The sequence below is a fragment of the Coloeus monedula genome (assembly GCF_965178545.1).
Source record: "Coloeus monedula genome assembly, chromosome: 24".
NCBI lineage: Eukaryota > Metazoa > Chordata > Aves > Passeriformes > Corvidae > Coloeus > Coloeus monedula.
The window spans coordinates 473,164-493,196 of record NC_138804.1 but is presented as its reverse complement, the minus strand read 5'-3'; the positions used below and the strand labels follow the sequence as shown (position 1 = coordinate 493,196).

The 20,033-nt window shown below is 54.8% G+C and overlaps 2 protein-coding genes across 2 annotated transcripts; one reads left to right on the top strand and one right to left on the bottom strand.

The window, feature by feature from the left end:
• Window positions 1-123: 123 nt before the first annotated feature.
• On the top strand, window positions 124-7,952 carry NUDC (nuclear distribution C, dynein complex regulator). The gene is made up of 9 exons (XM_082296482.1): window positions 124-255; window positions 1,363-1,440; window positions 2,858-3,076; window positions 3,372-3,455; window positions 3,840-3,953; window positions 4,359-4,553; window positions 5,128-5,211; window positions 5,302-5,420; window positions 7,084-7,952. The coding sequence occupies exons 1-9, from the start codon at window positions 160-162 to the stop codon at window positions 7,133-7,135; spliced, it is 1,041 nt and encodes a 346-aa protein (XP_082152608.1). The 5' UTR covers window positions 124-159; the 3' UTR covers window positions 7,136-7,952.
• Window positions 7,953-13,729: 5,777 nt separating this feature from the next.
• Window positions 13,730-16,370, bottom strand: KDF1 (keratinocyte differentiation factor 1; the record flags this gene model as incomplete). Its single annotated transcript, XM_082296819.1, has 3 exons — window positions 13,730-13,812; window positions 14,328-14,402; window positions 15,278-16,370. The coding sequence occupies 3 exons, from the start codon at window positions 16,368-16,370 to the stop codon at window positions 13,730-13,732; spliced, it is 1,251 nt and encodes a 416-aa protein (XP_082152945.1).
• Between the last annotated feature and the right edge of the window lie 3,663 nt (window positions 16,371-20,033).

Here is a 20,033-nt window from a genome sequence, read left to right as displayed (position 1 = left end):
CGCGCCCCGCCTCTTCCTGGAGGATTGACAGCGCGTGTGACCAATCGGCGAAGAGAGCGGCGCGGGGGCGCGCTGGGATTGGTGGGTGGGGAGGGGCTCGCGCTTCCGTGGAGGCCGGTTCCGGTTCCGGTGGCGGCCCGGTGCGGGAGCGGCGGCGGGATGGGGCTGAGCGCGGAGGAGGCGGCGGAGCAGGAGGACCGGTTCGACGGGATGCTGCTCGCCATGGCCCAGCAGCACCAGGGCGGCGTGCGCGAGGTAGCGCCGCCGGGATCGGGAGCGGGGAGGGCGGGGCAGGACGGAGAGGAGCGGGCGGGGAGCGGCCCGGCCTCCTCGGGCCCCGCCCCGGCACGTGGAGCACGGGACGCACGTGCGCTGCTGCCGGAGCGGCGATAACGGCCCCCGGCAGCGCCTGCCCCGCTCGTTAATGAGCAGGGTGTTCATGAGGCGCCGCGGCACCCTCAGCGTGGCCTCGCCCCCTGGCCCCGGCGCCTCCGGGCTTCCCTGAGCTCCCCCGGGCCTTCCCGGGGGGTTCCGGGTGCGCGGGCAGTGCCCGTGATGGGTCACAGCGGGGCAAAGCACCACAGGGCAGGATCGATCTCCCCCGCTCACCCTCCCAGCGCAAGCACCGGCCCCGTGAGAGCTGCCCGTGGTCGGGGATCCCCTCGTGCTCAGGGGTGTGCCCGCCCTGATGCCCCTGGCTGGCGGCTCCACCTCCAGGCGCTGACCTGCAGCAGGGCTGGAGCGTGTGGGAGCATCCCACCCACATCCCCCTCACAAATAATTTTTTAAAAAATGGTCCTGTAACGGCCCCTCGTGTTGTAGCAAGAATTCTGACTGAAACACCCACGGGACAGAATTCCTGGGAAATAAAGATCAGCCAAGGTCAAGGAGAAGTTGGAGGTTTCCAGAGGGGGTTTGAAGGTGGTGGTTCATTCATTGGTGATCCCTGACAGCTGCAAAAATAAGGAGTTGGCATGCTTTTAGGTGTGCCAAGCAGCAAAATATGGTATGTATATATATATACACACACACATACATATTTAAGATACAGGTATGTATGCATGTGTAAATCCATTCCTGCCCCAGATAACAGCTCGGGGTATGGGAGCAGGACCTGAGAATAAACTGCTGCCTTTCTTCATGCAAACACTCAAATGCCTCTTCTGCAAACTGGGAATCCAGGGGCTGGATCTCCACAATGGAGTGTTTTCCTCAGGCAGTGGTCACAGGGCTGATTCCAGGGCCACAGCCACAGATAGGGAGGACAAAGGATAAAGGCTGCTCCAGAGACACGAGGTGACTTGTGGTGACCTGGCCTCATTGCTCCTTTTCTCTCCACCCTCTCCCTGTTCCCTGTCCCAGCTCGTGAACACCTTCTTCAGCTTCCTGAGGAGGAAGACAGATTTCTTCACCGGGGGAGAGGACGGAGTAGCAGAGAAGGTAAAAAACAAATCCTCAGGCCTTTAACTCTTCTTCCTTCCATCCCACCCGTGTCTGTGCCGTGCCAAGAGTCCCCTGCTTGAGCAGCTCCCAGCAGTTGGGCACACGTGGGCACCAGCAGCTCCTGAGAGAAGGAAACCCAGAGGTGCCCCAGTCCGAGTTGAGGAGCACACAGTTCCCTGCTGGGATGGTGGCACAGTGCAGGGTTTTTGCCAGGCTCTGGCCAAAGGCTTGTTTGGAAAGCAAACCTGCCAGACACACTGACTTAACGGTGCCACAGCAGGTGATAAGCCCGGGTTACCTTGTTTGCTCAGCTCAGAGAAGGCACAAAGTCCTCGGCTCTGCACATGCAGCTGCCCCTCAGCTCAGGCTGGGGAGCCTGGATGGAGCATCCCTGGTCCTGCAGGGAGCCCTCACTGGAACTGGAGGGACTTTAAGGTCCCTTCAACCCCAAACATTCTGTGATTCTCTGAAATAAGAAAGGTGAACCCTACTGTCATTTTTCTTAGAGTAGAGAGCAAATGTCCCCCTGTTCCTGGAGGCTGTGTGATCCCACCTGCGTGGCAGTTCAGAGTGCCTGGCTACTGTCCTTGGCAAACCTGTGCCTGTAAGAGAAAGGTGATATATATAAATACATTTTTCCCCTCTAATTCCTTTCTGAGGATCTGTCTCTGTTATTTTCTGGGGCAGACCTCAGCTCACCTACGTGCTGCTCTGCACAGCACCCCGGCCTTATCGACCCTGGGGCAATTCTCTGGCTCCCTGCCTGTGTACTCAGCTTTCCCGCTGAGCATGCGGCCCTTGGCATCAGAGACCTTGGGATTTTGCCTCCCAGAGTCACAACAACCTTTGGAGAATTGGAAGTGAGGCTGAAACAAAAGATTTGTGGAGGAACTCACCCCTCAGTGTAAAAATGCAGGGGTGTTTCAAGCTTTTCTCCTCTAAATCATGGCACTGACGCTCCATCTGGAGAAAAGCCCAGGCGTGGGAAAGGTCAGAAGTAGGTAAAAAAGTTGGATCTGGTGTGTCCAGCTGTCCTGGATATATGGAGTAGCTTCAGATGGCTGGGTCGGGCATCAGCTCATCCTGCTGGAATTGCACAAAGGACAAAATGAGTGGAGAATTTTTATTTCAGTGTTACCTCCTGGAAACACACTCCCTGTGTAACTAGGAAGGGCTACATTTAAATATTTTGAATTTTCTCTTTCTCCTCTCTTTTCACTTCCTCCTCTGTTTTTTTGAATTGAAAAAAATCTCTGGATTTTCAGTCAAAAAAAACCGAGTGAAGATGAAGGGGAAAGTCACAACATCTGTGTAACCTAACAGGTGTTCTCATGCTCCTCAGGAGACCAGGTTGGCTTGGTTCAGGCTTGAAATGGATGGTATTTTTTTAACCCCCTGTGTCCCTGTCCCTCAGCTGATCACAGAGGCCTTCAGCCACCACAACAAGCTGGCGCAGAAGGAGCGCAAGGAGAAGAAGGCGCGCCAGGAGGCCGAGCGGCGCGAGAAGGCCGAGCGCGCTGCCCGGCTGGCCAAGGAGAGGCAGGAGGCCAAGGAGAGGCAGGAGGCCAACGAGCCACGGATCAAGGAGCTCACAGATGAGGAGGCAGAAAGGCTGCAGCTCGAGATCAACCAGGTGAGAGCCGTGTCAGGGATCTGCAGGTGCACCTTTGTCCTCCCCGTGGCTGTGAGGGGTTAGGACGGCCCAGGCTCGTTCTTTGTCCAAGTGGAATCTTCCCCTTGGCAGTACCTCTTTCCTGTGCCTTTTCTAAGGGCTGAGAGTTGCCTGTTTTCGAAGTGTGGGATGCAGTGAGTGGTGCTCTTCAGCTGGAGCTGAAAGGCTGAGGCCATCTAGTGCCAGCTCAGGAAGTGACACGAAGTGCCAGCTCTTGGCTGAGCGTGGTCCTTCTCGTCCTTCTCTTTTCAAACAGAAGAAAGAGGCACAAGGGCAGGGTAACGGTGTCCCGGTGAAACCCTCGGAGGAGGAAGGTGAATCTTCAGATTCCAACAAACAGGTAAAACTTGTCTGGGGATATTTTAGAATCATGGCATGGTTTGGGTTGGAAGGGACCTTAAAGCTCATCCCGTTCCACCCCCTGCCATGACACCTCCCAGTACACCAGGTTGCTCCAAGCCCCGTCCAAAATACACACTTTAAAAATACAAATTAGAAAATTTCGCTTAAAAAATACACACTTAATTCCTAAATGTGCCAGTGCAGAGGGCTTTTTGGTTTTTTTTCTTGTAGTCATGTTTTAACAGAAGCAGCTATTCATTTTTGGGCTAAATTTAAGTGGATATAAAATACAAACAACTGACCTGCAATACTTATAAAACCCAAGAACTGTTGTTACAGTGGAAACTGGAAAAGCTTCTTTCTTTACACTTGAATTGCTTAGGGAACAGATGATGAAGAGGAAGATGAGAAGGATAAAGGAAAACTTAAACCCAACTCTGGCAATGGAGCTGACCTTCCAAATTATAGATGGACACAGACTCTTTCAGAATTGGATGTAAGTAGTGCTTTATGACCAGGATCTGAGGAATCTGAGGCAATAAGAGCGGGTGCTGGTAAGAGATGAAGCCAATTCCCTGTGTCTCAGTTGCCTCTGGAAGTTTGCTGGAAACAGCAGTGTTTCAGTAGCTGGGGGAGAGCTTCATAACTCAGTAAAATTACCAGGAGCTGTAGTTTGCCAGATTTTGGTCTTGGTTTAACCAGGCATTAAAATCTGCTTCCCTTTTTATGGTCCCTTCCTTTCACCTCCCACTCCCTCAGAATCTCAAGGAAAATAGCCCCTGCTCTGTCTGACTCCGGTGAAACCAAGGCACAAAGGCTTGGAACACTTGGAGCAGCAGCATGGGAGGGTAAGGAAGGATTTCCCTGCCCAGCTCCTCAAATCTGCTTCTTTTTGCTGCAGCTGGCCATCCCCTTCAAGGTGAGCTTCAGGCTGAAGGGCAAGGACGTGGTGGTCGACATCCAGAGGCGCCGCCTCAAGGTTGGCCTCAAGGGCCATGCTCCTGTCATTGATGGGGAGCTCTTCAATGAGGTCAAGGTGGAGGAGAGCTCCTGGCTCATTGAGGATGGTAAAACAGTCACCGTGCACCTGGAGAAGGTAAAGCAGGATGGGCTGGGCAGGATTCAGGCTTGGCTGCCTCTTCTGGGCTCTCAGCTGAAACAGAACCGCCGTGGTTGTCCTGGGTACAGTGGCAGTGGTGCCACTGGTAGTGGGGTATTTAAGTTCCCCCATCTTCAGCCTAATTTTGTGCTATTCCAGGATATCCAATGGATTTCTCAGCAGTTCAGGAAAGGCTGGAAGGAAATCAGTCATTTTGAAGTTGTCCCTTAGTGTGTTTTGACATCTGTTAGTGACACGAAAATCCAGGGACAGACCTTCTTGTGTCCCTTCTTGTGTCCCCTCTGGGCCTCTCCAGGTGGTTTGTTGTAATCCCATTTATGTCATGCCAAACAGGACATCTGACATTCTCTCAGATCTCCCAGCTGTGAAAATTTAGGCTGCCTAAAGTCGTTTGAAACAAAAATACTCTTTATCTATGTTCAGATTTTACTGACGTTTGGAAAACTGCCAAATAAAGTTTGATTCCATCCTTTTTTTCCTGTGACTGAGACTTAGAAACCCTAGAACAAGTCCAAGAAAAATAAACTGGTTTTGCTTCTTCATCCTCTAGATCAACAAGATGGAGTGGTGGAACAAACTGGTTTCCACAGACCCAGAAATCAACACCAAGAAAATTAATCCAGAGAACTCAAAGGTAAGATTTCTCCTGTTTTACGGGATGGAGCCTGCTCAGAAATTACCTCACTTGAGCCCAGAGTTGTTCCAATTTGGATCTTGCTTTCAGCTGTCAGACCTGGACAGCGAAACTCGCAGCATGGTGGAGAAGATGATGTATGACCAACGACAGAAATCCATGGGCTTGCCCACCTCTGATGAACAGAAGAAGCAGGATATTTTGAAAAAGTGGGTACAGCTCGTTCCTTTGCATGGTTTTGCCTTCCCAAGCCCCTTCTCCTCTTCCTCTCTGGCACAAATCAGTGAACAGAGAGCAGCTTGGCCTTCAGTCCTACCCATGCTCACATCTGCACAGTCACTGTATTGTTGGCCAAGCACCAGTGTCTGTAAAAGCCTGAGGGGCTAGAAAGCCTAATGGGAAAATCTGGGGATGGCCTAGCTCTGGAATTGTCTTAATCTGCTGATTTCAAGTCCAGAAGGCAGTTTAGAACTGGAGGTGCCATCTCTGCTGAACTTTAACATGGTCTTAATTGGTGTCTAATCTCCCTCAGTAGCCCAGCTAATCACCCCTCCCTCCACTTGCCCCCAGACAGCTGTCCCAAAGCCGCTTTTATGGCTTTATTGCCCTGTTTGGCATAAATGCCCTGTGGCAGGGAAATGACTCCTGGAGCTTCCAAGGCCGTTTGGGAAGGTGTGGAGGTAATTCTGGGTCATGCAGCTTCTTCAGGAAGCGCAGCCCCACACCTTATCTCTGGGTGCAGGATTGCTGTGGCTGACCTGACTCTGTGCTTCCCTTGGCTTTATCTGTAGTGCCAGAGCTTCTCCGTGAAGCTGAGTGGCTTTGACCAGAGCAGAGCCCAGGCTTCCCTAGTGCCTGGTGATCAGTGGGGTGGGAAGTTCCCTCTGCCCCCAGGAAGCCACATGCAGGACACCTCCCTGGCAGGGTCACTTGTTTGGTGCTCTGGAAGTTTGGCTGGCAGAGGATGGAGAGGAAGTTTAGACTTTGTCCAGGGCAAAGGAGACTCAGTGACACCCATGTGGGTGCTGATCTCTGCCAGGAGCTCTCCTGGCTGCCAGACAAGGACATGATCCTCACAGCACAGATGCCCCTGGAAGTGGAAATGCTGTGAGGGCATTTCAGGGAAAACCCTGAGATGGGAACACAGAGGAGACCATGCTGCCCTTACTTTACTCTGTGTGTGAGTCCTGCACAGGGCTGTGATGTGTGGTGTCCCTTGGGAGCAGAGCAGAGGAGCCTCTGTGTGCACTGGGCACTCCTGGGCACAGGGCATTGCCCTCAGGACTTCCTGATGTGGCAACCTGATTCCAAATAGTCCCTGGAAGGTGTCCTTGCCCATGGCAGGGAGTTGGAACAAGATGACCTTTAAGGTCTTTTCCAACACAAACCATTCTGTGATTCCCTCTGTTGCACCTGGTTTGAAACCAGATTCCTCTGGTCGTGTCTTCCCTGAGATTTTACTGTCAGAGCACTGGGATATTCCCCATATTCCCAGTAAAGCTCCAGTTGACAGGCTGGAGCTTCAATCCTAATCTGCCTTCACCATCTCCCCTCTGCCCCACAATCAGTGTCATGGCTGCTACGTGCCCAGCCCAGAGGTAACAGTTAAGGGGGTGTGTTTGGTAATTAACAACTCCCGTGTGTCTGGACTTGCTGACCTGGTAGGCTGGCAGCAGTGCTGCTCCCACTGACCCGAGGACAAGGTGCTTGTAGTCCAAGGAATGTGTCCCAAGGAGCTCAGCAGAACCCTCCCTGCTGTGGAGGCTGTGGGGTTGCAGCAAAACTCCATGGTGCAGGAAGCAGAAATCCTTCCCTCCCCAAACAGAGCTGGCTCCTGCTGACTCACCCAAACTCTCTTTGTTTTCCTTGCAGGTTCATGGAACAGCATCCAGAAATGGACTTTTCAAAGGCTAAATTCAACTGAGCTCTCCCCTTCTCCCCCCCCTCTTTCAGTCAGCCCGTTGAATGGGGCAGGATATGTATGGTTGGATATTCCTCACCTTGGGCAAGTAAAACTTCCAGCATCCCCCCACCCGAGCTTGCTGCGGAGGCACCTGCACGGAGCCACCCTCAGCGTCCCGTGCAGCAGAAGGCAGGGCCAGAGCAGCCACAGCAGCTCCAGACAGAGCCATTTGCCACAATTCCCAAGGGCCAGTGAGGAGAGAAGGAGGGGTTAGAGCAAAAAAGGGTGTTTTTAGGGCTGAGAGAGCCAGACCTGAGAGGTTTTGGGATAAATCCTTAAGGTATTGCTTCGCTTCCCTGGGCTGTGCGCAGCTGCTCATCCACTCTGCCACTGGCACAGATACTCCTGAGTTCTACTCCCTCCTGCTCTCCTGCAAAAACAAGGGTCAGTTTATTTTGTAAAATAAATCTTTTTCTGCCTTCTTGGGAAGGGAAAACAGCAGTTTAAAAGCACAGCTGTTGCAGTAGAGACAGACCCTGCTTCTCCTTGCTGCCGCTCCTGTGCCAGAAGTGGGACAGCTGGAGCACTCCAGGGCTCCCAGCACAGCTGGAGAGGTCAACCTGCTGTCCTAGAGCAAGGAAAGGCTGGAGAGTCTGTGGCTGTGGGGGGGCTTTGGGGATGCTGTTGTTGCTGGGAGTGTCTCCTGCCTCTTTCCCAAGAGCCTGTCTCCCTGCTGGCGACCACGGGCATCGCCGCGTTCTGTGCGAGCTCCCGCTGACGAGTGGCATCACTCTGCATGTTCTTATCTCTGTTAAAACTGCAGTGCAACATAAAGGAACACAAGTGGAATGTCTCGGGCAGAGCGTGTGGTTTCTCTGGCAGAAGGGATCTGGGATCCAGGCTGAGAGGAGAAGGAGGAGGTGCCAAGGGGGCTCCTGTGCTTGTGCTCTCTGCAGCTGCCTGGGAATACCTCTCCAGCTCTGGACTGATCTCCCTCCCTCAGGAAGTGGCAGTGGGAGCTGTGTCTTGCTCAGGAGCGCTGCTGACCCCCATTCCCAGCTCAAACCCTCAGCTCTGCCCAGGGGTGGTTGCTCCAGGCTCTGCTCCATGGAGCAGCACATGACCATGACCCTGCCAGGAAGCCACCCTTGCCCCGGGGCTCCTTCATGCCGAGCTAACAGGGAGGGTGTCAGGAAATGCTGGGCTCTATCCCAGATCCCTGCTGCCGTGGCTCTTCCCTCTGCCTCCCCCAAACATTTCCACCTCCTCCCCGAGGGATGGGCACAAACGGCTGAAAATCCTGTTTGGGCAAAGTCCGGCCTGGCACAGCACCTGGCGTGGTGGGGTTTTTGAGCAGCAGAGCACTGTTTGCTTGAAGCCTCCCAGTTTTACAGGCTCTTGGGGTTAAAAAGCAGCCCCCACCCAGCAGAGCAGTGACGTTGAGGGTGAGCAAGGACCCAGACTGGGGCAGCTGCCTCTGGAGTGCTCTGGCCCAGATCTTCCTGCTTGTTTGTCTTACAAATTACCCTACACACACCTGCCTGTCTGTGCTTTGGCCCTGGTAAAAGAGCAGAATCTCCTATATTCATAAAAAAAGCCAGACTATGCTGGATTTGAAGGTTTTAGCCCCAGAATGAGCTGCCTGCCTGTCTGCACTGAACCCTGGTTTGTGGGACAGGGGAGCTGGGAGGGCTGAGCTGCTCTGGGGTGTGACAAGCTTCACCCCGTTCTCAGCTCTTGTCAGTGCTGCTGCTGCTCCCTGCAGGTGCTGGTGTGGGAGGAGCAGGGCCAGGCCCTGCACCTGCAGCAGGATCCGCATCCCTCTGCCAGCCCCTCCTCAGGGACAAGCACGGGCAGGCACCAGGGCAGCCATAAACCAGCAGAGTCCACGGCACCACCCCAAGCCCAACCTGTGGGTTTGTTCTTTCCCCATTTCCTCCTCAGCCCTGTGTCCTGCACTAGAACCCTGAGCCTGGCCTGGCAGCTCCTGGATCTGGGAGCATGGTGGGAGCAGCAGTCCCTGCCCTTTGGAAGTGCAGAGCTCCCTCAAGTGTTCCCAGAATCCCGGGGCTCTTCTGTCCTCGGCCACTGCAGGGTCAGGCTGGTGTGGGCCACGGCAGCGTTTGGGGTAATAACTGGGAAATCCCAGATTTGCTGGTTCTGGTGGCAGCTGAGAGAGGACAGAGGAAAGGCAGTGTCAGGAACCCCCAGGGAAGCTGGGGGAGAGATTTTGGGAGGAAGGAGTGTCCCTCGGCCTTTCAGGGAGATCAAGGAAAAGGCAAACAGCGCTGGGAGAATGGGCCCTGCTGTTTCAACCCTGTGGAGGAGGTGAATGGCCGGGGCCGTGTTTGTGAACCGTGGCTGATCCCAGAGCTGCCCCTGGACTTTGCCCCCTCGGCCAGCGGAACAGAAGGTGTTTCACCGACGGCCTTGTCCTCCGCAAACACCCCCTGCCACCACCGTCCCCAGGCCAAGGTGAATCGGGAGCACCCTTTTGCCTCCTAAGGCAGCTTCCCCTGGGATAAACCCTGCGGGCTCCGAGCAGCTGCTCGAGGCTTGGAGGAAGGCAAAGCCCCCCCTCACTCTGAGTCCCTGGGGACCACGGAGCGTGGCCGTGTCCCGGTGCCCGCGGCAGGGAAGCGCTGAGCACCACCAGGAGCGCTGGGATCCAAACCGTGCGAACGCATCCTCGTGGTGATGGCAGAGCCCCCGCAGACCGGGAAGGGCGGCGCTGGACAGTGACGGGTCGCGAAGGTCCTTTTGTCTTCCCTACCTGTGTCAGACACCTGGAGAAGCCGCTCCGCTGCTGCCACCAGCCGGAGGGCAGAGCCCGGAGCGCCTCACCTGCCCAGGGCCCCTGCCCACCTCCTGCGAAAGCAAGACCTTGCAGGCACAACAGGCTCTGCAGACAGCTTTCCATAGGGTAAACTTTTCCCCAGCCGTTTGTTTGTTTTTTCTTTAACAGCAGCTCCTGGCTTAGCTTTTATTAATGAGTATTGCAGCTCAGAGCATTCGGGAAATGTCCCAGACTGCAGGACTGCTTTGGGAAGAGCAATGGAACAGCAAAACCCCACGGAGGGAAACAGGGAGTATTGGATGTTACTGCCTAGTTTTAGGAGGAGCCTCAGCTACTCTGTTACTGCAAGGGCCAGGCTGTGAGGAATCAGGGTCCATCCATCTGATCCTAATGCCTAAGCCACGCTGAAATAAATAATTCAGCAGCTCAGGGTGTGGATGTGGAACTTCTTAAACACTCCTGCAGCCATTCCCTGCAGAGTTCCCGAGCTTCCTTAACTCGATCCCAGGGGGCTGTGGGATGGCTCGGGCTGGGCAGGACAGGGATCCCTCTGAGGTCACAGAGCATGGCAAAGACCCATAAAAGTGGGAGTCTCTGGAGACTCTCCTGGCAAAACCAAGCCCAATAAAACCAAACAGTGTACTCAGGAAAAGCCAGGTGCTGAGTCAGGCTCCCAGAAGGAAGCACCTATGTGAGAAAACACGTCCACAGGTGTGTGGCCAGGTAAAGGCTCTCCTGTTTGTGAGATCTCCACTTGGGCAACCGAGTCAGATCACTCAGCAGAACACTCAGCACTAATGCTCAGAGCAAAAACCACTCCAGCAAGAGCCAAGACGGCTTCATCCACAGCAAACAACATCCTGCAGACAAAAACCCCGTGGATTCATTCCGTGTGTGGATGTGAGCAAGGAAACCCCTGGCTCATGCAGCAAACTCCAAAGGGAAGCTGCTGAACACAACAGGGCTGTTCTGAGGGCTCCAGACACAAAAACAGAGACCCTTCCCAGCCGAGAGAAGGCAGCATTTACCTGTTCATGGCTCTGAAATCCTCCCAGAAAACACACCCTGGTCCTGTGCACCAGAGGGAAACCCCCCCACAGCCCCTGCCCCAGGAGGGCGAGGGAAGGTCAGTGGCCAGGAATGGAGCCCAGCAGGTTATCCTGGGATTTGCACTGAAATTGGAAAGTGCAGAACTGGTCCTTCAAGTCACAGGGTCAGACCAACCTCTGTCCCTGAGCCGATCCTGCCCCGTCATCGGGGCCACTCTGGAGCAAATCCCACATTTCCTACCATGAGCTGGTGACATCACAGGGACAACACAGAAATCTCCCCCCCGACTCAGGTTTTCCAGAGCTCAGTTCCAGCATCACCGCTCAGGGAAGGTCCAGGTTTCCCTGCATGTCAACAAGCACTTCCCCAGAGGCTCCTTCATTTGCATCCGGACACCAGCCCGGCATTCAGGATCCCCCTGGAGCTACCAAATGGATGAAAATATCTTTGTCCACCTGGGAAAGCGGGAATCAGCCACCCCCTGTGCAACCCCCAACCCAGGATCCCCAAGGTGATGAAAACAGGAATGTAAAAGTCACAGCACAGGTAAAGAGCACAACTTTTACTTTATAAAAAAGACCAAACCAGAACATTTAAGGCCAATGAGTGCAAAAGAATCCCATAAGACATCACAGGTGAACCAGCTTCAGGGACCATCGAGTCGACAGTCTTCCTCTTAGTGAGTTTTTGGGGGGCCTGGGGTTTTTTTTTTTGCTAGTTTAATCCTCACACGCTCACTCTCCATACCCAGACACTAAAAATGTGCATTTGCTCTGTACCAGTGACTGCAGCTCGTTGTAAGCCCAGCTCACCCCTCGTCTCCAGAGCACAGCCCACAGAGCTGTGTCAGCGTGACCCGTGTGACACCTCAGTGCACAGCTTGGAGGACACTTGTCCAAACAACAATGTACAAACCCCGTGAGAAGCAGAAGCCAAGCGGGTCCCTCAGGATGGGGAGCATTTGGAAGGAGGTGACCTCACACAGCTCCCCTGGGAGTCCCAGCCTGGCCTTGCTTCAAGTCGTTTCCTTGTATAAACTCGATTTCTCATAAAGCAACAGCTTTAAACACAAAGCAGGGAGGGGAAGCCAAATCCCAGGCTCAGTCTCTTCCCTTTATCTTCGAAATATCTCTCTCTGTGAGTGTCTCCAGGTGTGGTTGCAGTAATGCCCCTGATTTCCAGAAGCATGCTCTGAAAAGAGCCAGTGGTTTACAAAAACAGGCTCTAACAGGGACCAAAACTGTCCATTTCAAAGGGCTTTGGCCTTTTAAAGAAGCCTGAGAGCTCATGAGAGGAATTAAATCCTTCCTCCCTGCCCAAACCTTTGAAGAGCAATCACAGGCTATAAAATACAGGCACATTTCAGTTCACCTAAGGCACATTTCAGTTCAACTAAGGCACAAAACCATGGTCCACACCAAAGCCCGGGGCCTGTCTGGGTTCCCCTCTCCCCAAAATCCAGTGGGTGTGTTTATCCTATGGCTGGTAAAATCAGTGAAGCATTTCCTACTCATGTCCAAGGGCACCCAAATCTCCAAACAAGTCCCACGGCTTGACGTGTTTACTTTGTGATAAACAACCAAGTGGCAACACCACAGATTCACCTTCCTCCTGCTGCAGCCCTCAAGGTCACCTGGCACTGTGCCCTCAGGACAGCAGTGCCCCATCTCCTGGTCTCCACTGCCTGCTGGAGAGAAGCAAAGGGAAGGACAAGGTGCTGAGTGCCCACAGGGAAAGGAAAGGACCAGCAGTGCCTCACAAACCCTCTGGAGACACTCGCAGGAGCCTTTCCTTTCAAAGCAAACCACTTTTAGGGGATTTTCTAGCAGAACAGGCAAGCAGCCCAGTTCTGAACCTCAAGAAGTTAGGGATGAATCAAGTACTCCCCTCACCTGCCACAGTCCCAGTTCCAGGCTCTCCCAGGAGAAATGTGGAGGGCTTGGCAGAGGAGTGAGGAAGAACTGCTGGCAGGCAAGTCCCAGTGTGTGCTCCTGGGAATGCCTCACCCCCAGGGTTCACTTCAGGCTGGCAGAACTGATCCCCAGGGTCTGCTCATGGAGGGGGCAGCTGAGCAGCCATCCCACCCCAGCACTGGCACTGGCTCAGGAGATGAGCCAAAAGGCCTAAAATTAAATGAACTCCATAAACCTGAACCTTCTCCTCATGAGGCAGCAGGAGATGACACCAAGGGTAAGCAGGGAAAGGCAGATCTGGCTACTCAAAACAGCATGGGCAGAAGACTTTGGGTTTGTGGGACCAACACAGGCACTTTAAATAGATTTGGGTCCCTACAGAGAGATTTGGGTCCCTAGAGAGCAGGATCTCAGCCTGCAGCTCAACATCAGCACCAGCACAGAGACACCCTGTAGTTATTCCCTATCAAAGTTCACTCAGGCAATGCCAGGAAGCAAGAACTGTACAACAGATCCTCAAAGCAGGGAAAGGGCTGAGCCACTGAGGCTGCTGGAGCTAAATGTGATTTACAGAAATCACAGGCACAAGTTATCTGCTACTTCCTTGTCCATCTTCTCCTCCCTGGGCACACATTCCTCCTCCCAAGTTCATTAGCTCTGCAGTTTGCTTCCTTGATTGTCCAAAAAAACCAAAAATATCCAGTGAAATTCAGACAGCAGAAGGAATCTGGCCTCAATAAGGATCAGGGTAGATTGGGAAAAAAAAACCAAACGTGGCACAGCCCACTCCATATGGAAAGAGGAGGACTGTGGGTGCAGCAAAGCCCTGGAATGCCTCCCTGCTGCTCGGGTCCTTTAGCAATACACCTGCAGCAGAGGTGCCCCAGACGAGTCAGTCTCTGTGTCTTGGAAAGAGGAATCTCTGCTGGTTGGACAGCCTTGGGGAGGAAAGAGAAGAGATGGAGCCGTTAGCCCAGGTGGAGCACAGCAGCCTGGCCGTGGGCAAGGAGCTGCACAAAAGGCTTTGTGTACCATGAGGGAGGAGAAAGCCACACAAAGCCATGGCAGGGAACAGCCCTGCCTGCATTGCAGCCATCTCCCAGGACAGAGCTGTTATGCAGGAGGAAACTTGTCTTTTAGCCCTGGGCTGCTCTTTGGGAGGATCAGAGCTCGGGGACAGCCCGTCACTCTTGCCTGCTTCCCTTTTGCACAGTTCCTTTTGATCCCCGTCACACCCCAAATACAGCCCCAAACTTTGTCAAGGCGCAGAGAGACTGAGAGCTCTCAGGCCGGGTCCTGTGCAATCAACCCAGGGAGTGTCCATCACTCCCGAAGCCCAGGAGCTGAGGGGAACCCGAGGAGCAGGGTCAGCTCAGCCTGTGTGGAGGGTGAGAACATGAAACAGGGGAGGTTCAGGGCACCCCCTGCAGCCCCAGCCCCGGGCAGGCGTTACCTGCGCTGCTGTGCCGCCTCATGTTCCTGGCCATCACATCCGCCGGCGTCTCCTCCGATATCTGCACGGCCAGCTCTGGAATGAAAACCAAGAGGGCCTGAGACAGTCAAGGATGATGTAAAAAGGATGATGTAAAGGATGATGTAAAGGATGACTCAGCATTAAGGATCCCCATCAGGGAGCACCCTCAGGGAACAGGAGAGGCAGAGTCTGATTCTTCCCGTTGCTTCCACCATTGTCCCGGTAATCTGAGCTGTGTGTCCTTAAATCCCAGGAGCAGCCTCTCTGCTAATCTGGGAAGCACAACACCCACATGGTTTCCTCTGGTACTTCTGGATATCTCCTTGCCCCCCACGCTCAGCTTTTCAAGGTTTTTCTACAGGAAGCTCGATTACAACCTGCCCTGGAGCTCAGACACTTGAGGCTGCTCCCACAAGGAGGAAGTAGCAGGAGGCACTTGTGCTGTGGAACAGCCCTTCCCTCCTCTTTGCAGGGACATTCACTGCGTGGAGGAGGTCTGGGCTCTGAGGACACACTGTCACTGCAGTCTAAGGGTGGCATTAGTGAGGCAGCACATGGGAGAGAGCCAGCTGAGTAACTGGACATCCTCTGGCACAAGCAGCTCGTCTGGTCCTACCAGTTCAGTTTGACTCACGATTTTTCTGCCTCCCTTAGATGAGCACAGGCAGAATCAGCAGCAGCAGCAGCACAAACCCATCTATTGCTCAGCACAAACCTCACTGGCAGGGAAGACAGGCTCAAGAAAGCCACAGCACAGGGAGGGTGAGAAGCAGAGCTCTCCATAAGGACCTCCACTCACACAGCCCAGGAGAACAAGCCCATCCCGGGGACAGAGCAGCTTCCAGCCCTGCTCCAGTGCCACATCTCCGTGGCTTTGATAACACAGCCCTCCTGCAGCACAGCAGGGACACCCAGGGACCCCCACGTACCGTCCTGGCTGATGACCATGGACTCCAGCATCGTCTCATTCCCGCTGTCCGGCGCGTTGCCCCGGCTGGACTTCTCCTCGTGGCTCTGGCTGGCCGGGATGGAAATGTGGGGCCGGACCCTGCTTTTCCGGGTGCTGATGCGGATGATGCCTCGGACCAGCCTGCACTCGGCATCCTGCTCATCCAGGTTGTAGTCCTGAGTTATGCTGTTGATGAGGTCCGAGATCTTGTTGGTCTTCTCCAGGAAGACGGTGTCCGAGGTGCACTTGGCCAGCTCGTCGATCTGGTGGACACTGAACAGCTCCGTGAGCTTCTTGAAGATCAGGACGTCGATCTGCCTGCTGGACATGGAGCCGTTCAGCTCACTGATGTCCACGTCGGACTCGTGGAAGGAATAATACTCCTCCGAGCTCCGGTGGCTGCTGGGGAGTGGTGGCTTTTCTATGCTGTTCCTGAAGGGCTTCTCCAGCAGCTCCTTGCAGCACGAATCTGATTCCAGGTGGTGGTTGGGGTTCCTGTTTGGATAGACAGGGATGCCCTTCAGCTTCACATCTGGGTAACTGAAACTGCTCCCCATGCTGGACTTTTTGATCTGGTTCCCGTTCTTCTCAGCAGGAGAGGTGTTGGTGGGGCTGTTTGGCAGCCGCCCGTTGTAGTCTCCGTTCTTCCCATCATCCGTGGAAGTCTCAGCAGGCCCTGGATAGGGAATGCAGACACTGCAGTCCTGGAAGCAGCTCCCACACGTCACTATGCAACAGAAAACGGCCTTGTATGTGTTCCAGGCCTGAGACAGGGAGGAGCAGCAAAAGCTCTGGTTCGGGGGAGCCTCTGCTGTCCCAGAGATGAAGGTGATGGTCTCTGCCTCTCGGCCGTTGGAGTCCTTGAGCTCGGCCTTGCGCCCCTTCCTGTCCCGCATCTGCTGGGCTCTGCTGCGGCTCGCTTTGATCTCGGGCGTGGAGCCGCTGAACACCTCCAGGCTGACATCCGTGTCCCTGGCCGCCCGAGCCCGCAGGGGCACGGCCTCCTGGCAGGGCTGCTCCCGCTGCCGGGGGCTGCTCAGCTCGGGGGGCAGTCGGCTCCTCCGGCCCAGCATGGCTCGGCACTCGGGCACCTGCAGGACACAGAGGGCTCAAATCAGAGCAATCGACTCAGCACCAGTCCCACCTCAGCGAGCTGTCAATCAGCACAGAGCGATCTGACAGCCAGAGATTCCCAAATTCAACATTTCAATGATTTACGGGAATATTTCCAATCAGGACTCATGCTGTTTTCACTCGGGGCACAGAGAGGGGATCCAGCCCGCACTCCGGGGTTCTCCCACTGCCCAGGCTTTGCTGCTGCCTTTGGGCAGATGCAGAAATCAGAAGAGAGATGCCTTAAAAGGACTATTTTCAGACATCAAAATCCCTGTAACCTTCAGAAGAGTTTCCTCCACGCAGCTGGAAGAGGAGTCAGCTCCAGAGCAATAAAGGAACAGCACAGCCGGAGGTGGAGCCACTGACAGGCTCCAAAGGGAAAGTATCTTTTTTTAAACAACTTCCCTTTGTCTTGCATTCCTTAGGATTAGGCTGGGTCCTGACAGCGCTTATCCATTTCAAAACACATCGTGCCCAGGAGGAGATGACAAGCAATCCATCATTATGCAAGCTGCCAATTCCAACTCCACATTAGTTGCTGCTATTTCAATTTAGAGGATTTAGCAATGACAGCATTACCAATACTAATGATTTTTGCCAGTCATGCTAAGGTCAGGGGATGTCAAAGACTTCCCTATGAAAACCCAATGTCTTCATCTGGATTAAGGAAAAGATCTTGTCAACAAGTCGGTCTCAAATCACCCCTCATGGGAACAAAACCTTTACAAACCCTGCTCCAGGAATCCCGCAGCAGACCCTGCTCAGCTGTGCCAACACGGCTCCTCCAGGCCTGCACGCAGGAGTGAACTGCTGTTACAGTGTGCCCTGTCCCGTTCCATCCCCACAGAGCCAACAATCACACTTTGGAACCTTAATTCTCCCTATTTTTAATCTTTTTATTATTAAAGCTCAGCACGGGGCGGTGCGAGTCAGGTCAGGGCTGTCACTCTCCACTTCCACTGCTCTGCCTTTATCCCAGCCTGTGGAGGGTCCCAGAACTCTCCATGGTTTCCAGGCTCCCTGGCTAACACTGCTTTCACCTCCAAGAAATCCTTTTAAATACTAATTAGGGTAATTAATAAGCAGTGAGAGCCCAGCCATAGCTTAAGTGTTTTAGGACTGTCCTTGTTGCTTTACTGTAGACTTTCTATAGGGCACCTCAAGCATGAATAAATAAATCTGTCTGACCTTGTTAGAGCATTGCCTCTTTTTCCCTGTTTTTCAAACCAACAGTCACATTTTCCCCACACAGAAACAGGCCCAGACTGAAAGCCAGGCAGTTACAGCACACCACTGCTTTCCAGGAATGTTTTGGCTCTATTACCTTATAAAAATTCATCCCAGGAACTCCCTTTGCACATTCCTGGGCAATATGCAAAATAAAAGGCCCCAGATGCTCCAATTTCAGTGCTGAGCAGGCAGAGCTCCCCTCAGCATCACTGCAGAGTTTTGATTGCTTTCACTTCAGAACAAGTTGGGGTTTTTTCCCCTCAACTTCATCATTTTTGTAAAGCAGTTCAAAATTTAAAAACAGACTGAAAAAACATGAAATGAAAAGAAAACATTTGAGCTGAACTGGGAACTGCTTTTACTGGGATGTTTCTCTTCATCCCAAGGCCTCACTGAGAGACCCAACATCTGCATTGCACAGCAACACTCCTGACAATATCCTGAATTTCAGAGCATCTTGGACAGAGAGAGGAGCATTATCCCAGCTCTAAGGAGAAGACTGCAGGCACAGGTGTCAGAGACACCTCTGGGCTCACCCATTCCCATCACAGCTCACGCTTCTGGGACCTCTGGACCACATGGGAAAATTCCTCAGGAGCATGGACAGGACACAGCTCCTCAGTCCAGCAGCTTCCCCAGCACAGGAACGGACTGGACCGAAACCCTCAGCCATAAATAAATGCTCGGACCAAAATCCACATCCAAGTGTTACTCACACGATGGTTGGGAGCTTCCTCTGCTCTCACACGGGCGCCGTGAGTGACTGGAGAAGATCCCTCTGGAGAGCCTCAGCATCTGCTCCACAGGAGCCAGGAAGGATCCACAAAGGGTTTGCAGGACTCAGAGTTAGCCAGGGTCTAAGGTCTTCATGGTTCAGAGGGCGGGATTTCCTTGGAAAGTTTTAAAAAAGCTCAGTTAAGTTGTGAATCTCCCGAACAGTCCCGTCCGTTTGCCTGTAACCACGCTGCCGTGTTGTTGGCAGCTAGGGAACGTCTCCTGAAGGATTTACACACTGACACAGCTTCTCTGGACTCTGTGGAAGCACCCACAGCTGTGAGGTGTCCTAAGGAGCCTTGCCAGGAGCTGGAAGTCACCTGTTCAGCTCCTGTCCCTGACTGCTCTGCTGGCACCGAGCAGGGATGGGGATCCTGACCCAGAGTAAAAGTGGATCCAGCATCTTCCCTCTCTCAGCTATTGGGGATAGAAACAACCTGGCCAAGGAACTGCCTCTCGCCAAATGTCCCCCGTGCCCCTGGCCCAAAACACCCACCCCGTTCCAGCTGACAACCAGGGCTCCACCACGGGGCAGGTAAACAAAGTTTGACACTTTTTCCTCCCAAAGGAAAGGGAAGGAAAAGGGGAGACCCACCTGGGCACCGAACAGAGCCCCCTCTGCCTACCTTGGGCCCACCATGTCCTCCAGAGAGGGGATTTTTGGGGAGAGGAGAAGCTAACAGCAGGGAACAGACCCATCCCATCCCAGCCCGGCCTGTCCAGCACAGGCTCCCACCGTGCTCCCCACTTCGTTTTCCAGCCCTGGAAATCAGAGCCGACCCTCGCAGGGACCAGGGAGACCCGAAGTCCCCGGGAAAGCTCCGACTGTCACAACCCCCCCCCGGGAAACTCCGGCCGCCACCAGCCTTCCCCAGGGCCAGGGCGGGGACGGTCCCGAAGCAGCGGGAAGGGACAGTGCGGGGCACAGCGAGCCCAGCCGGTGGCGGGGGCAGCGGGGGCACACGGGGGTCCCTGTCCCGGGGGTCTCTGTCCCGGGGGACCCCGGGGCGCACGGGGAGGGAGAAGGCGCCGTGGCGGGGGATGGAGCGGGGCAGCCCGGGGAGATGCCGGTGCGGGGGTGACGGCCGTGCCCTCCCTCCGTCCCTCCCTCCCTGCCGGTCGGGGCCTGCGGCTGCCCCCGGGCCGGGCCGGCCCAGGCGGGGAAGCGCCGGGCGGCGGGGCGGGAGCCGGGCCCAGGGCTGATGCCGGGGCCGGGGCCGGGGCCGGGGGTCCGGTCGGGGGTCGGGGCCGGGGCCGGGGTCGGGGCCGGGCCGGGCCGGGCTCTCGTTACCTGCGAGCCGGGAGCGCGTCCGGCCCCGCCTCACCTGGGCCAGGTGCGCCACGTGACCCGGACGGGCCGCGCCGAGGGACAGCAGAGGGCGGCGGGCGAAGCGGCTCCGTCCGCAGCGCCGGGCACGAAGCCGGGGACCCCCGGGGACCCCCGCCCGGGCAGAGCGGCCGCGCCTTTCCCCAAGGGGCTGTGTCCCCAACCAGCCCTCGTTCCCGGGATCCTGGTCCCAAGATCCCTGTCGGTGAGGATCGCCTCCCCCGAGGATCCCTGTGCCCACCCTGAATGTTTCCATCCCAAGGGTCTCCCTCCCCCAGGGTCCCGGTCC